The 14,351-nt window shown below is 30.6% G+C and overlaps 1 protein-coding gene across 1 annotated transcript in view; it reads right to left on the bottom strand.

The window, feature by feature from the left end:
* Window positions 1-215: 215 nt before the first annotated feature.
* LOC111631405 (cell division control protein 42 homolog) overlaps window positions 216-14,351 on the bottom strand; it is a 24,154-nt gene continuing 10,018 nt past the window's right edge. Inside the window, exons 2-3 of the mRNA XM_023375643.1 lie at window positions 7,096-7,154; window positions 216-1,629 (exon numbers count right to left, since the gene is read on the bottom strand). Coding sequence (XP_023231411.1) covers window positions 1,147-1,629; window positions 7,096-7,154 — 542 coding nt within the window. The 3' untranslated portion in view covers window positions 216-1,146. The remainder of the gene's footprint in view (window positions 1,630-7,095; window positions 7,155-14,351) is intronic.

Here is a 14,351-nt window from a genome sequence, read left to right as displayed (position 1 = left end):
ATATTTGCTTTCTTACTGAGCAACATGTTTTGCTAAATATGGCATACTTAATCTGTAATTTATTTTGATAAATTCAATATTGTTTTTAAATATTCCTGTTGAATGGCTAGAGCATATTTATTAACTTTTGTCAAAAAAATTATATATATATATATATATATTTACTTAACTTCTGAATATTTTTTTCCATCTTCAAAGATAAAAAACTAGAAATAGAAAGTGGGACAAAAGTTTATTCCAGAATTTTTATAAATACATTACTGTAATACAGTTTAATAAGATCTCAGAATGTTGAGATTTGTCATAGAATACAATTATTTGAAATCATATTCACAAAATTCCATACATACTATTTTAAGATTAACAAAAATAATCTGAAATGTCACATGGAACAGTTGCTTATTGAATGTAAGACATTCAAATTTAACTGTTAATAACTTACCTTTGACAACAAACATTTAGTGATTAAATTTAAAAATTATACTATATAAATTGCTCTAAGAAAAACATTTTAGTTTTATATTTCAACTAAATTTATAACAAAGTTAAGGAACAAATCAAATCTTTGGATTAAGTTTTTGTAGAATACAAATAAATTTTTAATTTCATCAATAGATTTCATAGACACCATGGCTTCAACTTACCATAGTAGTATATCAAGCATAATATATATAATATATTAACTATATTTTAATTTCTGTAAACTATTATAATTGAGTTCTATTATAGTCGACTAGATATTATTAACATGAGTAACAACTTCTTAGTTTAATATTTAAATCTGAGTATATGGAACATTCTGTAGTCAGCTCATTCAACAGTGCAGACAATTAGAATTTATTTTATACTATATAGTAGTATTGTAAACAATTTACAGAATATAAAAATTAAATCCAAGTAAACATTTCATATATTTTTATATAATCTAAAAATACTACATTTCATGCAAATTGTTGACTTAAATACATATATTTTTCTATTGATCAGTTTCATTCTAATAAAGTATTCACATCTTGATTAAAATTAAAATCACATGTAAAAAGTACTTCACAAAGACAAATTTGTATAAATTTATAAGGCTAAATTTACTATAAATTATTTTTCCATTCAAATAGCAGCAATATATACAAAATAAATTTGTGTAAATCAGAAAAAACAGCAAAATTTTTTCCATCCCCTTTTTTTCCCTAAATTAAGACCTACTGTAGTCATTAATTTATTATCACATGACACTTTTTGTGGTGTATTATCCTGCATGGCAGTGTCAGATTTCTGATACCTCAGAGCTGTTAGAAGAGCTGTATCAAATACTTCTTTAAGATTTTTTTGGGTTAAAGCTGAACATTCGATGTAAGTTACTGCATCAATCTGTTGAGCTAATTGTTTCGCTTCGGATTCTCTGACAGGTTGTTTGTTATAATTGGCAAGTTCTATTAATACTTTGACATCATTGCGCAGATCACATTGAGTACCAATGAGCAATATTGGCGACGTAGGACAATATCTACGTATTTCTGGAAGCCATTTTTTTGTTACGTTGAAAAATGACGTAGGACACACTATATTAAAACACAATAAAAAAACATGTGTCTGTGGATAGCACAGAGTACGAAGTGAATTAAAATCATCCTGAAAATAAAAAAAAAAAACAATTTTTAAAACATATCTAACAAAAACTCAATTGTGATAGTAATGAGTTATAAATAAACAAGTAAAACTAATTATGTTTACATATTCTAAAACCAAATGACCATCTGCTTTCTAATGTATAAACTATAAATGTCAAATTTGTGAAAGTTACTTTCTGCATTTTCAACACCTCTATCAAAATTAACAAACAATACTTATAAACCGTTAGAACATAACTTTTTTTTCTTCAAAACACATTATCAATTTATCAATAACCATTTAAATAATTGATAATTTGATAACTTACTGTAAACTCAGAAATAACACCAATTCATAAAAAGTTTTATCTACCATTAAAAATACTTTTATTATTTCTTCCAAATTGTGATTATTATATTCAGGTAACCCATGTATAATACAGCATTTCTATAGCACGGATTCACTCTAACACGGTTCGAGAATTGGGAACATCCCCATATAATATGGTGCTTTTATAGCACAGGTTCACTGTAACACGGTTCGGTAATTGGGTAAAAACCTTTGTACAACATAAAATGTAATAAAGGGTGTGTTCTTTTATACCTCCGCGCGAGCATTCTAATTGTTTTCATGGCTACTTTGAATGCTCTTTCAACAAATAATCCATTTAATGGTTAAATTTTACAATTGAGACCCTTCTTTTGCCTCTAAAAGCTCATTTTAGAATTATAGATTCCTCCACACGATACTATCGATAGTGCAGGCGCCGCCATCTTTCTTTCACCGTCGTTCCTAAATGCCTACAAACAGCAGTGCACTCCTGTTACAGAGTGACTGCTATTAACGAATGCACCCACAAACTGTTACCAGTTCATGATGCTCATGCTGAGATCATCATATAAAATGAATAATCCTCTGGTAAATTATTTACTTAAATAATAAATAAGTATTTTACCTTTGAAAAAAAATGAATAATAAATCCAATTTAAATAAGGATTTAACAACATGTTTTTTTAATTTTTGGAACCTAAACTCCCTTTTCGCACTAGTTCTTTGTTTCGTATAACACGGATTCGCATAACACGGCAATTTTCTGGAATGTAACTCCCATGTTATACGGGGTTACCTGTATTATATTATATTATTATATATATATTTATAGTCCTTGGCCATTTTCACTAATTTTTGTATTAATTGAAATATTTTCAGCATAAGCAAGTTTGTTTATATTTACCATAATTTCCTGTGTATAATCTACAAAAATTGCCAGAACATACAATTTGACAACAGTTGCAGGCTGACTTTAAAACAGGTAAATCGTAGCAAATTATAGTAGTTGCTTAAGTTATTTGCTTAATTATTTCTATTATCTGTAAGTTTTGGAAGTTTATTTTGTTAGCTCTCAGCAGCTTCTCAACTTTCAATTTTAGTGACTAGTTCACATAATCAGATTTACATGATATCAAAATTGGTTAGTAGTTAATTATCATAATAAAAGACTGGATCAGTTAAGACAATTATTATAACTAAAATCTAGATTTTAATCTCAATTGTCTTTACTTTTAAATAACTACAAGTATTTTTCATTTTATTTCTTTTTTTTAATTTCCATAATATAAATAATAGATGTCATTTAATAAAAACTTTCAGCTTCTTCACAACCATCTTCAATTCAACAATCTTAATTTAGATTAAACAAAATACCGAGAAATTCATATACAGAATTTGATTAAATAAATCAAATTTTATAAAGCCTATATCAATAACAGTTCCTTGTATGATTAGTTACTGAAAAAAAAAAAAAAGTCAAATTTTATATTTTGATATAAAATTTACATAATTATAGAATTTGGATCCAACAGAATTTCCTTGCAAGTGTAAATAAAAGTTTATCTGACAATTTCTTAATACTTACAAATGGGTGACAGTAAAAACTTATATCATTTTGAAAATTCATAAGAATTTTACATTCAACTTGCAATAATGATGATAAAAATTCCATAAGATTTTGCCAGTGTTTTGAGATTATTCTTTTGTCTCAAAAGTCTTTTTTTTTTTTAGTTTGCACAATCTTTCTTTAATTTATTAACAAATTTTAAATATAAAATAACATCAGATAAAATTAAACATATCAATAAATATTTTTAATGTTTTCCCATAAATATTTAACATATATTCAGTTATTAAGTGGAGTTTACAATATTTGTGTTTTGTATAGAAAAACTTCTCTTAGTGGAAAGTTTAATCCTAAAACATTTTTAAATGATTAAATAATTTCTAATTTACCAAAGAAAAATAAAGCCATGTAAAAAAAATTAAACAACTTTTTTTTACTATATTAAAAAAACAAAGTAAAAATTAATTCTCTAAATTCAATTGCATGTTTTAAATATATATAAACAATTTACATATAAATTTTTATTAGATCCTTGATCATAAAAATCATTTCTACCCTATCTAAATTTGTATATTTAAGTATTTAGTCTTAAAAATAAAAATTTACTCCATTGTAACCATGTAATTTAAAGCAGAAAAAGAATGCAGGAAGTACATAGCAATTACAATCATTTTGAATCTTTGTGGTTGAATTAGTTTGAAAATTACTACTGATAATGTTATTACTTACATAAATAGCAATTAAATGTTTCTTCCTAAACAATAGAATCCTTGAACTTTCAGAAGTGGACGAGACAATTTAACTTTTATTTAAAAGACCAAATCATCTAACAGTCATATTGTCTACTGAAATATTTAATGATGCCAAACTGATATTGAAAACATGAAATTAGTATCAAATTAAGAATTTGCACAAATATGTTTTTAATTTATAATACTTTTTCTCATACTAATAGATAGTGACAAAAATTTAAAAATCCTTCACGTAAAAACTTGTTTCCATTTAAAATCAATACATAAAATGAAAAATTTTGTAAGCTGTTAATATTCAAAATTCTGCCAAATTTAATACTGAAACACAAGTGCTTCAATCAAACATTCAGAGCTGTGTTCAATAACATGATATTCTTGCTAAATCTAGTTATTCTATGATGCCAGATCCCTTGACTCTGTCTACTACTAGAATTCTTAGTAATTCTGTCTGCATATTTTTTTGTTTTGCATATTATTATTGCATATTGAATGCTTTTTGCATTACTACAGTCAGTGCTACTCATAAATGATATCTGTATGTATTAGTATATATTTCTTTGTTCCTCTCTCTTAATCAGTTAAATGTTTTACTTTAGCATTTTGCATTGAAGCTTTGTAAGCAATCCAATAATTGAACACCTTATAACATGATTACTTCCCTCCCTCCTTCCCTTAAACAATTAGTTCTTTTTCCTATATATTTAATAATGGAGAATATTGAAAAAATTTATTGCAACTGTAAATGTATTTCATAACAATTACTTGCATGTGTATGTTTATACCATAAATTTGTCAAATAAATTGTAACTTAAAATTATTTCAGTTTTAATAAACTAACTTGCTAAAATACTTGTTTCTAAATTTTCCATTTTATATGAATTGTTTGGTACAAGAATACTTAAAAAATTCTAGCTTCAACAAGATAAAAGTGTAATATAGGGTGATCATAATTAAAGAGATGTTTAGAGCTTTTTGTACAAAGAAGTATTGAGTAAATCTCAACCAAATTTGATATACATACTGTCTTAAGTATGTTGTTTCAATTCAATCTCAAAAGAAAAAAAAAAAATTCATGATTCTTCAACAGGAAAATAGTCATGGTGTTCACTTTCTATATATACAAACATCTTGTATAAATAGAAAGTGAGCACCATGAGAGTTGTACGTAATATGCACATTAAGGGGCAGCAATGTCAAATTTCATCTTAGTGGCTGAATTTTGAAGTATATTTTATACCCCATACACCAGTTAAATGTGGAAGTCTTAACCGCAACAACACTTTTTTGCACAGAGTGATTAGCCAGTCATTTCCAATGTCATGGCATCAGTTCCCCTAATAAACAAACCTCCCTGCAAAATTTCAGAAATTTTTGACAAAAAGCACAGAAGTTATTACATACAGGAAAAACCCCCAAATTTTTTGCATTTCTTGATGTTTCAAGGTATCCTGAACCCAAAACTGTAAAAATCTTGGGGGTTATTTTTTGACTGATTGCTATATAGTAATACTTCGACTTACGCAAACCTGGAGTTACGCGATTTTCAAATCTTGTCGATTTGTCTTTTGTTTGAGTGCCACGCAACTCTTGATTACTCACTCCCCCACACTATTCTTCGGCTTACAAGTTCAGACGTGTCGCGCAGAATCGACACATAGCTACAATTTATTTTGTGTTATTTATTTCTGTGTTTATTATATCTACGGAGACTTGAGAGACTATGTGATGATTTCTTGTAACCGTGAATGAATCAAAAGACGAGATAAGATTAACGAGAACGTTTATTAGGTTACATACATCCAACTTGGATTTTACACAAATTGCAAAATTATACCCCGACTTATGCGAATTCGACTTACGTGATTATCGTTCGGTCCCACCTATCGCATAAGTTTGGGGTATTACTGTACTTTTACTCTCGGGAAAATAAAAATGCCTTAATGGAGCAAATCTACCTTTATAATAAATATGATTTCAAGCTGATTCACTCATCAGATAAATTAAAAGAAAAAAACACATTTTGTCTACATATTGCTTTTTGTGCTAACAAACAAAATAAACAAAAATAAATTAACATAAAGTGTTAATAAAGGAAAATAAAGTGTTAATATCATATATTTGTTACAAACCTACTTTTATACACTTCTACTTCCACTAGATAATGTTTCTATTTTTTGTTTTAAAACACATTTTTATGGCATGAAGTTTTAGAGCACCATATCAATTACATAATTACTTGCCATAGTGTAGCATTTAAAATATGCAGTATTCAACTTTACAAATCAAGTCACAATACATAGCAATGTACAGTACTACAGACAGCTGAATGCTAGTATAATACTGTGTATGCAATAAAAGTGTTAGCTTCAGAAGAGTTAGATTCAAGTATAGATCAGAGCCTCAAATATTTTTATAGTTTCACCTGAATATGTTAAACCTCATCCTTCATCATATAGTCAGTCATCTCCACTGTGGGGCTAGCTAAATCAATGATGGCAACATAAAAGATACTCTTAGCTTATATCTTTTCTGCAGAACAGAAATAGTATGAATTAAAAATTAAACAGAATGAAGCTATTCCAAAATGTGATTTTCCACAAATACATGCCTAACAATATTAACAAGACAACTGAATAGAATTTTCCAGAAATTTGAAACAATAAAGTAAAGTACTCGTAAAATTACTAGTAAATTTTTAATGCAGCAGATATTCAAATTGGCCTATGTCAAAAAGAGTATAAACAAAAGGGTAGTTGTATATTAACTTCATAATTCTTACTTCTGTTATTTATCCCCCCTATAAATTTACTAATATTTTTAAATTCATCAATTTCTTACCTGTCCAGCAGTGTCACATAACTGTAAGCAAACAGGCTGATTGTCAACTGTTACTATCACTGCAAATAAAAAGTAAAATATTAAATTACATATTTCCTTTCAATCAATTATAAATAATTAACTAATTAAAAAAAAAAGAAGAAACAAATACAGTGGTACCTCAGGATACAAAATTAATTCGTTCCGAAACTGAGATCATATCATGAAAATGTCGTAAGGTGAATCATTTTTCCCCATACGATTACATGTAAAACCAAATAATTTGTTCCAACACCAAAACACACTCAAATTAAAGCCAAGTAGTGCATTAAAAAAAAATAATAAGTATAGTAAGGAAAACACTGAAAAATGCATTTTGTAGTTGTAAATGTATAAATAACCATAATAGAATAATAATTGATTAAAAAAATGTTGTTTTATTTGCACTTTACCTTTGAGACAGACGACAGTGAAGGTGTAAACTGGTGGCGGAAGAGGGAGAAGGGAAATGATACTAAAAACTTAACTTACATAACATAATGTAACAATAACTTAAAAATAACTTATAAAACAACACTAATTTTTTTATTATTATTTTTTCTTTTTTAATTTTTATTCACTGCTTTTTGTTTTCTTTCCTTCACTTCCACCAGCACTTTCACTGGATAGAGGTCGCTTGGTAAAATATCTATCCAAAGAGGTTTGGCTTTGCCTACTTTTTAAAATGTTTCTAAAATGACTTAGGCAAATGTCATTACTCCGTCCAGCAATACGGCCAGTGTGAACCTTTTTGGAATGTTTCTTTTCAATAAAATCAGTCACTTTCTGATAATACCTCAAGATTTCCTTTATCGAGCGAGATCCTTCCACGACGAAGCAAACACGCGGACTGAGACCAATGATCAGAAATGAATAAAAAGTGACGCTGCGAACTAATGTAACGTCGTATGGTGAGTTTTAGTTCGTATCGTGAAACAAAAATATGTTTGAATTTCATGTCATATCCTGAAAATTTCGTATTCTGGGGCGTTCGTATCCTGAGGTACCACTGTATTCACAAGAACCAGTTTTGTTATGCCATAAAAAATAATGCACTTATATTCTTTCACATTGAGAAAAAAAAAATTTATTCAGTTATGTTGAAAAAAAGATACTTTGTAGATTTAAGATATTCTTCTGTTGTCCAATTCAATTAGAAATTGCATTTAAAAAAGAAATATGATTTATATACAGGGACACCTACATTAAGGTATGTGCCTTCCCCTTTTCATCTGTGTTGCCCTTTTTCTAAACCGCAAGGAAACTCCATATTCCATTATTGATAAACAACAGAAAATTAAACTTCTAGCCTATTTTGCAAATATAAAAAAAAACTTCTTCTCTTTGACCTTAGTCCCACTTGGCAGCGGAGTCGGCACACCTGGATTTTATTTTGAATTACCATTTGGCCCAATTATGGGCCTGGTCTGACTACAGGCCCACGGGTCATGGTATAGAATGTCCAGACAATGCTGCCTTGGGCAGCCCCTCGGGCAAGACCCAGGTATCTTCTGTAGATTCCATCATCCAAATGTAGGCCCATGTGGATGATGGAATCAGTGTCAGCACAGAGCACGTGGCCATAAAGGCGCAGGCAACACTCACATGCTTTCTCACTGATCTCAGCAACGCCATACCAAGCTCTGATGTCAATGTTAGATACTCACTTGAGTCTGGTAATGCCACTCATCCAACGCAGCATCCTGGTCTCCATAGTAACAAGTCAGCAGTCTTCATAGTTGGCCTGTACCCGGCGCCATACAGTATGATAGGCCGGATGACAGTTCGATAAAACTTTGACTTGAGTTGGTCCTTGATGCATCAGTCACACAGCACACTTGTAATTGACTGCCATTTCAGCCATACGGCACTGACGCATGCGACCGCCTCATGGCACAAGTCACCGTCGGCAGAGATCACAGACCCAAGATATTTAAAATGCTCAGCCCATGGATGGCCTACACCATCAACAACAATTGTGCCTTGCTCAGTTGAGTCTGTTGTCAAGTACTCCGTCTTCCTCAGGTTAAGTCAGAGACCGTGTTGTGCAAGGTGATTACACCACATCTGGATGAGCTGCTACAGGTCAATCCTGTCAGTAGAGGCGAGGAGCACATCGTCAGCATACAGTAACATATACAGTACATGTCACTGGATGTCTTGTGTGATGGCATCCATGACAACGATGAAGAGAAACAGGGAGAGAGTGGAGCCCTGGTGAACACCAATGGAGATGTGAATGGTTTCAAGGTCCCAGCGACGCCACAGACACAGACACAGCTCTTGGATTGCAGTAGAGCAACTGCACCCAACTAATGAGTTCCTCAGGAATGTGATGTTGGCAAAGAGTAGCCCAGATAAGCTCATGTGGCACATGATCGAATGCCTTCTCAAGATCAAGAAAGACGATGTGCAGCGGGATCCTCTTCTCATAATGCCTCTCAATGAGGAGTCGAGCAGCGAGGACAGCATCAATTGTGTCACATCCCTTGACAAAGCCAGCCTGGTTTACAGTGAGCTTGACAAGGTTACGAATCCGGCAGTCTAAGATATGCTCAAACAACTTCATAGTGTGCGAAAGAAGTCTGATCGGGCGGTAGTTTGAGCACTCGGCTGGACTGCTTTTCTGTTTCCAGACAGGCACGGTAATAATCTGTTGCCAGTCAGTGGGCATCCTCTTCTCTCTGATGATCAGGTTGAAGAAAGCAGCAAGCCAAGTCAATGGCTTTGAACCTTTCGCCCTTCAAAGATCTACAGCAATGTCATCTGTCCGCATGCCCTGCCAGGCTTCATCCTCTTTAGCACACTTTCGACCTCTTCCTTGGCAATTGGCTGCACAGGTCCAGCCGTGGCAGGGGGTTCCATGATAGGTGGGTGAGGGAACTCCTCAGTGGAAATCTCAAAGTATCCCCGCTATCCCTCCATCACGGCTTGTCTGTTGATGATCAGCTTGCCACATTTGTTGTTGACACAGTGAAATTTCTTGATGACTTGCGTTCACTGGTTACGGCTTTTGGCAAGGCAGCACAGGAGACGCTCACCATCTTGCCCATCAAGTTGCTTGTTGATTGTCTGTAAAAGAAACTAATGAATGATATTTATCCATTGTCCCATGCAACTTCCTTGTATGTTGACCAAAACCTGGCCTTTAAAACAAGTAATATTTCTTGTTTTCATGGGCAAGTTAGCATGATTGCAACAGATGCCATTTTGTGGGAGTGCTGATCTGACATTGAATCACAGTTTGAAGCTTCTTATAAAATGTATGATGCTTTTTTTTATAGCTTGTGTACTCCTTCTGTATAGTCTGCAGGTGCCACTGTTTATATACAATCAAACCTCATGTTTGAATGCCTTGCTTTTATGTCTTATATGCCTTGAATGTCTTATATGCCCTGGTTACTGTACAATAACTTGGTTGCTGAACAAGCTACTCAGCAAAAGTCAGTCATAGATTAGAGAGACACAGATGGTCAATTCCATATACTTCCTGTGTTCAAGAAAGTTGATGGTCCGACCAATCAATGACGAGACTACAACCCCTTGTCAAAAGTATGGATTATTGTTCACTTTATGGTATGTCATTCAATAGAGTTTAGTTTCAAAAAACAGACATTAAATTATTAATTCTTTTTAACAAAATTTATTTGCAGTCTTGTGCACATTAAAACAGAGAAGGGATGAAAGCAATTATATAAAAATTTTAAGAAACAGCATGTTCAACACTTTACCAACATTAGACAAAAATATGGAATGTAGTAATTACAGAGACATATGTATAGAATAAAGTAAATCAATATTGCATAGGACTGCCTTTGGCATTTATTACTGCTTTAATACATCTCGGTATTGAAGCAACTTTTCACATAAGACTGCAGGTATTTCTGCCTAGCTGGTTCGAATAGCACTCTTCAATTCAGACAATGAATCCAGTTTCTTTTTTCAAACCAGTTTCTTCAAACCATTCTGCAAATTCTCTATTGGATTTAAATCTGGCTGTTTGGTGGCCAATCTAAAGGTGAAATATTTTTGTTTTGAAACCATTGGCATACTGTTTTAGCATGGTAAGTAGATGCATTGTCATCTTGATAAAGTCACCAAAGTGTTCCTAAGTTTTTTTTAGCACAAAATTGTTTGAATTTCCAAGTAAACCTCTGCATTCACTGTAATGTTGACAATTTCCAAATGTCCAGATCTTGCTGCAGTCATGGCACATCAAACTGTAACTCCATTTGGAAATTGTTGAAAAAATGTTTTTTCAATTTTATTAGTTTCTTGTTTTACTCATTGTTTTAATTATACAGCTGAGAAATGGAGCTCCCAAAAATATGTAAAGTTACAAGAACTTTTAGTCATGAAGACATTTAAAAAAAATGTAAATAATTTAATCTGGAAAAACCTTTATATTTGGAATTTTATTATTTTATTTAATATTTATTAGGTAATATCAAAAACAATTGAGAACAATTATTCTGGAAAGTGTTAAAAATTATTTATAGAATTTTCTCAAATAAAAAAACCTTAAGATGAAATGCAATATTAATTAATTAGGTAAATATAATTAATCTGATTAGCTTCACTTGCATCTTTCACATCAAATTTCAGATGTGATTTTTTTAATGTAAATTATTGATTTAAATATAAAGACAATCTAAGATCTAATAAAAATTGATATAAATATAAATCATTGCATCTACATATTTATAAATATATAGATGCTGTTCCTGATCAGGCAAATCAGGTTTGTTTTTTAATTAATCATCCTGGTTTGTATTATGTATCAAATATAAGTGTAAAAAATTTTATGTATGATGTATGTTTTTTTATCTTTTTTGACCTTCTTTATATATTAGCTGATAATACAAACCTCAATTAGTTCAGATTAGCAAGAGTATATATATCATAAATGACAATGAATAAAAAATTAGAAAGTTATAATATCAATACATTCATAAACAACTGATTAATTACTTAAACAATAGCACAGACTATAGTCATCTTTATTAAATCAGTAAAAATGCAATTTAATAACTAAGACAATGTTTTTGGCTATTTTAAAAGACCATCATCAGGCTATAAAGCTAATTACAACCATCTTTTCAAATGCAATGGAACATAAAACAACCATATCATATAGAAATTCAAACCATTTATAACAATGATTGATTGTAACATTTACATTAAGATTAATAAATTACACTTATAACTTTTAAGTATAAACAACAAGAGATTTTACATGCAATTAAAATATCTAGGGTATTAATAAACTCCAAATACCTTTAAAATGCAGTCTATTTTAAAAACTTCTCAAACGTTTTCGGTCAGATTAACAGACCTCCTTCAGGATCGAACTAATAGAATTTAAATTTGCCAAACGGAAATTCCAAAACGAGAATCAAACAAAATAGCATCAGCATGGAAAGTGGCGGCGTTACAATTATAAAAATGAACATGCGCAATTGAATATGAGAAGATTATAACGTTTTGAAATTTCCATTTGACAAATTTAAATTCTATTAGTTTGATCTTGAAGAAGGTCTGTTAATCTAACCGAAAACGTTCGAGAAGTTTTTAAAATAGACTTCATTTTAAAGGTATTTGGAGTTTATTAATTGATTATAGTAATGCAGGTAGAGATATAAACATCTAGGGTATTCATATAAATATCTAGAAGCCCTTGAAACAATATTCTTATCTTTAATTTTTGATCTTCCCTGTTTTTTTAATTTGTAAATTTCTACTGCTTCATATACAGTACAGTAATACCCTGAACTTACGCGATAGGTGGGACTGAGCGATAACCGCGTAAGTCGAATTCGCGTAAGTCGGGGTATAATTTCACAATTTATGTAAAATCCAAGTTGGATGTATGTAAGCTAATAAATGTTCTCGTTAATCTTATTTTGGCTTTTGATTCGTTTACGGTTACAAGCAATCACCACATAGATGTCTCTCAAGTCTCCGTAGATATAACAAACACAGAAATAAATAACAGAAAATAAATTGTAGCTATGTGTCGATTCCGCGCGACACGTCCGAACATGTAAGCTGAACAATAGTATGGGGAGAGTGAGTAATCAAGAGTTGCGTGGCACTCAAACAAAAGATGAATCGACGAGATTTGAAAATCGTGTAACTTCGGATTCGCGTAAGTCGGGGTATTACTGTATTTAACGTTATATTTTCTTGTTAAAGGTCTTATGATTTTTGCCTTCTCCCAGTTTATTGATTCCTCCAACATATACAGCTAAAGCTGTGGACGATATCCCTTTTCTAAGTGTAAACATTCTCCTTAATCCTAGACATCAATGAGCACACCATCACACCAATACAAATATCCCAATCAAGGACCACAGAAGTAATCAAAGCAGAGTGTATTGGTGCAATGATTGAAAACCTTTGTCATACTTTACATTTTATTAAAATTAGTTTTTACTGGAAATTCAAGTTTTTTATTGAGTAGATATATTTTACTTAATAAACTGAATTTTTAATAATGCATTCGAAATTAAAATTAAATTTTATAAAATATTTTATTTTAAATGAAACAATCAAAATATTGAATTCATATTCTCAAAAATACTTTTATATAAAAATTAATTTCACATCAGATTCAATTTGATGTCTAGTTCATATTAAAATTTTATAAACATTAAATTTTGTTTTTATGAATATTGTAAACATTTATAGCTAGTTACCTAAAACATTAGTCTCATCTACTGTGTTATTACAAGTAAATAATGTAAGTGAATTTAAAATTACAGTAAAGACGCATAATAATAGATATGTACAATTTTGTATATCTAAAGGAAACATTTGTATTTAAAAATAAAAATTAAACAAGACAAGTTTATATTACTAATTACTGTATACTGTAATTTCATTATTATTATTTTACCTATATTGAGATGAATATTTAAAGCAAGTTTTCCAAGTATGTTCATAACTGTGTTATAAATTATATATTTGGACTGAACTACTTGTGTTATAATTGTATTAATGTATACTAGGGGTATGTGTATGTAAGCTGATGAGAGGTCTTTGTACCCGAAATGCATTCTTACTATAATTCGATTGTGGTTATTAAAGGCTATTTTTTGTAAAATCTAGTCTAGTCTATTTATTCCAGTCAGCCCTGATGTGATAAGCCCTCCAATTTATTAAAACCCTATTCATTGGGTTAACTAATTCGATCCAAATTAAACTTGTGGGCTAGAACCATTATTCTTTATTATAGA

The sequence above is a fragment of the Centruroides sculpturatus genome, unplaced genomic scaffold, assembly GCF_000671375.1.
Source record: "Centruroides sculpturatus isolate CEXI.00-Female unplaced genomic scaffold, Cexi_2.0 scaffold526, whole genome shotgun sequence".
Lineage (NCBI taxonomy): Eukaryota > Metazoa > Arthropoda > Arachnida > Scorpiones > Buthidae > Centruroides > Centruroides sculpturatus.
Note: the sequence above shows the minus strand (reverse complement) of the source record. Positions and strands in the feature narration are given on the sequence as shown.